Source organism: Girardinichthys multiradiatus, chromosome 14 (genome assembly GCF_021462225.1).
Source record: "Girardinichthys multiradiatus isolate DD_20200921_A chromosome 14, DD_fGirMul_XY1, whole genome shotgun sequence".
Taxonomy (NCBI): domain Eukaryota; kingdom Metazoa; phylum Chordata; class Actinopteri; order Cyprinodontiformes; family Goodeidae; genus Girardinichthys; species Girardinichthys multiradiatus.
In genome coordinates this window covers 26,259,511-26,266,427 of record NC_061807.1, presented here as the reverse complement: position 1 = coordinate 26,266,427, position 6,917 = coordinate 26,259,511, and the positions used below count along the sequence as shown (strand labels likewise).

Genomic DNA, 6,917 nt, shown 5'->3' with positions numbered 1-6,917 from the left:
AATTGGACAAAGATAAAAAAAAAAAAAACATAAAATTAGACAGATTTAGCAGACTTTGAATTCCACATAAATGAGCAGCACCTTGAATGCTTTACTCAAACAAAACCTTTCATTTGAACTCACAGCGTTCTCTGTTACTGTCAGATGTGCAACGTCGAGGAATCAAGGTTACCTGCAATTATATCTAATCTGATGTTTGCAAGAAGGAATTTCCCACAAGAATCACATTTTCAAAAGATCTGAATAAAATCCTTGACACCAGAATGGATTCGATGAATAATTAGATTTCTGCCTCATGATGCCACAAATTAGCTTGTGCTGCTGACATGTAATTACAAAGGCACAGTGAACAAAAAGACAGGATTTTCAAAGGCCGTTTGTAGTTATTTTAATTGGATACTTGGCATGTTATTGAGAAATATTTTACACAACTAATCCTAAACTAAAAAAGACTACATTAGGAGTGTTTCCTAAAATGTTGACAAGGTTCTTTACAGTTCTTTTAAAAATTATGTTCAGGCACCCCCAGAGAATTGGTGATGGCATATTTTGGTGACGGTGGTTATCAGAAGAGTAATAACAGTTATTGTATCATTTTAAAATAATAACGCAATTAATATAATAACCAAAATAAAAGAGCTTATTTTTCCTATGAGTGGGGAAATCCCATGATTTTTCCCAGCCTTCAAGGTTTCCCTGGATCCTTTGCCCCGCTCTGACTCCAAACTGCCGATGTGGAGCTGGGGAGCTGGATCATTTTCTCCAGGAGGTTCATCATCCTCTCCTGCAGCTGCAGACACTGGACCTGCAGGAGGTTCTGTTGGTGCATGGATCGGCGGAGCTCCCGGCACGTCTCCTCTATGGCCTGGCTGGACTTCTTGTGCTGCTGGAGCATGGCCTGCATGACCTGCAGCTTCTTCCTCTTCAGGGACAGATACTTTCTGGCACGCCTCTTCCTGGCAGAGACGGGGTGGGAGCTGAGGAGCAGAGAGGAATACCTACAAAGGTTTGCGATGGTTTTAGCCAAGTATTGGGTTTAAAAGAAGAACACATGTCAGGAATGAATTAATATTTAGTGGACGTTCCAAAAAACTACATATATGTATTTGTTCGCGTTATATCCTGACCATTACAGTATATCGTGTTGTGTGTTCTTTTTAAAAAAAAAAGGGGTGGTTGAAAAAAAGATACTATTTCATACTTTATACCTACAAAAACCTGACACACAGCCCCAGAGATGCATCAGTTCATTCAATGTTTTAACCTTGTGTGAAATAAAATGCAATACAGAGTTGATTAACTTCACCCATTTGAAAATTAAAATGAACTTGTCCTCAATCAGCTTATCCAGAGCAGCACTGTTTATATGTCAGGTGGCTCCTATTAAATGCCTGGTGATGAATTTAACAGCATTTATTGTGATTGTTTTGGTTTTTAATAAACTCAGCCCTCTCTGGTTCAATAGATCACTCTTACTTTCTAACACTGATGTTTAAAAACAGGCATGAAGCTGTGAAGGTGGACCGTGTCTATATTATGGACATTCTTTGTGGCTAAAGATCCAGTTTACATACTTGTTCATCACTTGTTTTTAAATCGTCAGAGCTTTTAGTTAACTTTACTTAATTATTTATTGTTTCATTTTTTTTTTTTTCTATTTCTATCTGCTGTTCGGACCACAGCCATGGGTTTTCAACACTAAAACTCCGGTACATACTTTCCTGGAACTTTTCAAAATAAAGTGCATTAACCTTCTTCCAGCACAGCCAGGAAAGGGGGTAACTGCGGACTTCCTGTGGCGCCATTATCCAAATAAAAGCCCCACCTTTCAACAAGTCTTTCTCTTCCACGCGGCTCTCCATAGGAACCGGATAGGAGGGAACACAGCGCGCTGAATGTCTTTTGCTGGTAAAAAGACATAAATTCAACTGGATCCAAGGACCGATCACCGATCATATGCAAAAGTTAAGTAGAATGAAATACTGTCTGTGTATCCGGTATTTTCATTCATGAACGGAGAAATTAAGGTGTAAGAGTTGCTTACATTTTCTCTTCGAAGCAAACGGTGTTTCGAGAGAAGCCGGTGGAGAAGCTGTTTCGACAAAGCCGAGTCTGGAGGAAAGACGACGGCCGCAACCGTGTTTACGGTAACGAACAGCTGGTCACCTTCTGATCGGGAGAAACTGAGGAAGTTAGCGGGAAGCTAACCTTTGTTCACAGAACAAACGCACCTTCGGATCGGATATCTTCTTCAAACTTCGCCCTTGGACAACATTCCCTCAACAGGTTCAGAGGTTAGGTTTTGGGCAGATTAACAGATTGGTTTAGGATGAAATGATCTAAACGTTTTCATGTTATGAAGTTTGTTTTGTGGAACTCGGCTATCTTGGTGCTAGCATGCTACCTGTAGCACCCAGGCCGGTTCGTGTTCTTTGTATGTTTTGAAGCTAAGAAACTTTATTTAAAGGGTGGTTTTAACCAGAACATTGCTCATAACGAGCCGTCAGCGCTTATGCATTTTAACCCTGGTATTTTAAAGGTATGTGTTGATTCTGGCGCTAAGCTATCTCTAGCTTAGCACTTTAGCTAGCTTCTTTGTTAGCCCAACGGCCAGCCGGTAAGAACACGTGTGCTAGCATTGAGGCTAGTCAACAGAAAGGTTGTTAGTTTTCAAGCTAGTGAATAATAGTCCCTGAACATCATTTACTAGAGTTGATAACTAAGTAAACACCATTAAGCCCCATTTCTCCAGAAAGATTTGGCTCTTTTCCAAAATACTCAATAATATTTCTTCAAATATTATTTTAATAAATAAAGGCAGTTAATTAGACACCGTTGAGAATTAGTCATCCAGGAGGTTGGTTTTATTCAGCAGATCATTATTTAAAACATTATTTTATTAAAATAATGTTTAATCTGATCTTGCATTGTGAAGAGTTGTCTAGATGTTGCTGATTATTTTCTAAGTTAGTTCCAAGACTAACTTAACTTAACTTCCAGATTCTTCAAGATAATCCTTGGTTCTCAAATATAAACATTGCATATTAATGTTGCATCACTCTTTTTGGTCATAATTCCTAATCATCTTTAATCAACTTGTTTATATTGTACATAGCCCATTAGTCTTCATTATTCTTTAATTCTGCTTGGTAATTTAGTTGGATTGTTTTAGCATAGTAAAGAGTTTGTTGATTGAAATATGTTTGATTTTGAGTTGACTTATTTTTGTTAATAAATTCTTGTATTTTAAGAAATTGTGTGAATTCATTCCATATGTGTGCAGAGTTTATGCTGTTCAATAATGTCAGAGCTCGTCTCACACCTTTCTATTTTGTCCTAATACCATCGCCTTACTGGGCTGGTATTCACAGGACAATCCTTAACAGACCGGAATATTATTTGGTAAAATATGAATATTAAATAATATTCTCAGATTCATATTTACAACACTGCATACATTTTCCAAATGATTATACGATCTATTTGTGTTTTAGTAATGTATTTCTATTTTAGTTATTTGCAACGTGAGCTGATATTTTATTTTCTGTTTGATTGTAATGTTGCTTTTCTTTATTTTGGATTTCATCTTAAATAATTTGATCTTTTTTTTTTTTAGATTCAGTGTATTTGTTTTTTAGACATTTTTGCATTTATTTCTAGTGTTTCTTCACTAAACCAGGTGACTACATTAAAGCAAAAAAAACAAAAACAAATGTTCTTCTGAAAATGGTCAGGTAGTGGACTAAAATTGTGTATGAAAGCAGCTAAAGACTTGGAGCTCATCACCAAAGATAAATCGTCAAAATACCAGTGAAAACATACAAGAAGCTGCTTGCTATAGGAAGGGATTGTTGCTTTAATGACAATAAAGGGTATAGGAGAAGGGTGTAAACAATGTTTCGTCTGCCATTTTTTAAAACTAATGTGTCACGATGTGGAATTTTGGTTTGGTGTTTGTTTATGTTTATTCAGTCCGGTGTTTTTCTGTTTAGTACTACATGGTTATTTCGTGGTTCTATATTTCAGGTGCGTTTTCCTTTCCTTATAGGTTGTCTAGGTTCTGCTTTGCTCTGTGTTCTTATGGGTTTGATGATTGTTTAGATCTGTTCCTCCTGATTTTAGTTATGAAGTTTATTTCCTGCTCTGTCCTTCTTGTCTCTGTTCTGGTTCCCTGGGTTTGTTTACAGTTTGTTCCTCATCTAGCTCCTCATGTTCCTGTTACTCCTAATAACCAGTCTCCCAGTCTGTCCACACCTGTGCCCTGTTCCCCCCTGATTACCTGCCTTATTGTTTCATGTCCACCTTCGTTTGTATTTAAGTTTATCTTTGTCCTTTGTTCCATGCGGTGTCGTGATGTCTCTTTGGATTTCGTTCTTTCTTCAGATCCTGTTAGGTTCTATTTTGAATATGCCTTGTAATCAGGATTGTCCTGTCACCCTGCACCTCACCTACATGTAAGTGGACTCGCTTTAAATAAAAGAAGGAGTTTCGAACCCACTCTGCTTTTCTCCGTGCTTATCTGTCTTTGGCCCAGCAACAAAACAGCAGTTATGACATAATGCTCCTTTTACATTGTTTTATTATCATTTGAGAGATGCCCATCTCATTTGCTATCAAAAACAAGCTTCTTAGTTGGATGAAAGTTGTTTTAAAGTTAAGTCTGCCAGGGGTATGAGCAAATTTGGGTTTAGCAGAGGAGGTTTAGATTAATACTTGATATTGCCATTTTAATATTAAAATTTTAGGAGTAGAACATAACATACTGTAGATAAAAAGTATTCTATTGACGTTGAGTCTTAATATGTAGCTTTTCCAGATATGGAACATAATAAGGCAAATATGCAATAAACAATAACAAGCAGCATAGTGAAAAAGAACTAAAAATATGGTGCGTTGCCTTATGATAAAAACACTGGACACTCATTTTGGTGTTTGGTCTTCCTGTTACCTGGAGCCCAGCATGTGCTCACTGTCTGAGCTGGAAGAGTCCAGCTCCTGTTTTATCTCCATCTCATCTGAGGAGCCAGTGTACTCTGGCAGGAATCCAATCACGCCTTCCTCTGACTGGGAGATGGGGTTGTCTGTGGACTGGGATGAAGTGGAGGGACCTGCTCCTGCGGCCTGAAACTCCAGCGAGTTCACCCTGCCATTCTCCAGCGGCTTGGAGAGGATCTTCTCGATGGGCTTGTAGTAAGGCCAGTCTGGCGTCTCGCCTGATTCGCTGGCTGTGGCCTTCAGGCGCCTGTAAGAACAAAGAAAGATTTTTTGTTTTTCTTTATTAGTCGTGCAACATCTGGACCTGTGAAGGTACAGCTGCTGGACGTGGAGCACTTGCCTGAACTGGAAAGACATGTTAGTGATTTTCATCTTGATCTCCTCTTTGAAGCGCTGCTCTCCAGTGAGCTGGAAAAACCTCTGGGACATCTTCTCGTAAACCTTGGCGTTCCTCTTGCTCGTTTTTAGCTCATTGTGGAATTCCTCCCACACGTACAGGAGGGCCTTCATTTCGCCATCGGTCCAGTTCGGGGCCCGCCTGTGTTTCTCGCTGTGGCCTGGCATCAGGTAGCTGAAACTATCGTCTGCTGCCATTTTGGAGTTGGCTTCTTTCTCTCTATATGTCTCTCTCTTGGCCTGTGCTGGCTGTGGGTCTTTTTGCAAAGATGGAAGCTTTAGAGCTTGAATTTGAAAGTCTTTTTACTGTTATAAGAGCTGGTTTGAGTCTGCAGGGAAGAAGGGATACAAGTGAGAGAGCACACACAGCCGTCCTGCCTGCCTCTGCCCTTCCCCCTAGCCTAGCTGAAAGAGGACTCAAAATGGGGCCTAAGGCAGGAGAGAAATCCGGTTAAAAGCTTTTAATACTGTGTGATGTCACTGTGACATCAAGTTGCCTTGGCAACGGTGAGAGAGGGCCATTTTATCCCCCAGGCCTCCCACCCCCTTTGCTAACCACTCCCATCCGCTCTCTCTTTTGCCCTCCATTCTGCTCCACTGGCAGCACAAAAAGCTTTTAGCTGAAAGGCAGCAGTGTGAGCACACTAGATTGCTGACACTCTTGAAATATGAGCCTCAAGGGGAGGGGAGGGGAGGAAAAAGGAGGGAAAAAAAAGAGCAGGTCGGGAACACGATGGTGTGTTTCCCTGGTAACAAGGCACTGGATTTGGTAGTCAGCCAACACGCTGCTCTATTTAAAAGCTTTTAATAATAGACAAGACGTTTTGAGAAGCTGCTGGGAGGGTGGAATAGCTGCGTCTGGATTTATGCAGAAATACGAAGCAAACAGCAGCTCAGATCCTGACCAAAAAAAAGCAAGTCGTTTCACTGGAAAAGTGCTAATCTCCAAAGGCTGGAATTTTCAGGAAGAGCCATCAGGTAAAAATGGCAACATGTGGTGATCAGTTGCAGAGGAATACAGCCTGCTGTCCTTTGTAAGCAGCTTTCTTTGCATAGCCCTGGGTGATGTGGACTATAGAGCCCTGCAGGAGGGGTTTCTCTGACCAGTTGAGAACCTCCCCCCCCCCCCCCCCCCCCCCCTTAATCACCTTAATCTACTGGTGCATTTCTTGCTCTCTTTGCTGTTATTCTCATTTCTGTCTCAGCTTCATGTTGAGACAAACACCAGCGCAGCATTTTCTGCAAGTCTTTCCACCCTTGCTGCGTCTCTCCCCATGAAACCTAAAAAGAGCAAAAATACAGCTACAGTTATGCAAGTCATCCATTATCACTTCATCTATATTAGTGCTACTGTTTGCTGTTGGTGCGGCTTAACCGAGGAGTGCACCAATTCTTAACCCATCTGCTTCTTTTTAACCTGACAGTTCGCCTGGTGCATTTTTTTCACCCCTCCACATATTGATGCACCACATCTGCCACTTAAATCAAAGCTCTGTCGTTGCAGATACAAAGAAGCAAAGGAAAGT

At 40.5% G+C, this 6,917-nt stretch overlaps 1 protein-coding gene across 2 annotated transcripts; it reads right to left on the bottom strand.

The window, feature by feature from the left end:
* Positions 1-372: 372 nt before the first annotated feature.
* Positions 373-6,066, bottom strand: msantd1 (Myb/SANT-like DNA-binding domain containing 1). 2 transcript variants are annotated; one of them, XM_047386239.1, is made up of 3 exons: positions 5,336-6,066; positions 4,949-5,242; positions 373-998 (listed from the first exon to the last, which is right to left on the bottom strand). In XM_047386239.1, exons 1-3 carry the CDS (start codon positions 5,587-5,589, stop codon positions 686-688), a joined length of 861 nt encoding a protein of 286 aa, XP_047242195.1. In that variant the 5' UTR covers positions 5,590-6,066; the 3' UTR covers positions 373-685. The 2 variants fall into 2 exon arrangements, with proteins under 2 accessions (XP_047242195.1, XP_047242196.1); XM_047386240.1 differs by having other exon boundaries at positions 373-977; positions 5,336-6,064.
* Between the last annotated feature and the right edge of the window lie 851 nt (positions 6,067-6,917).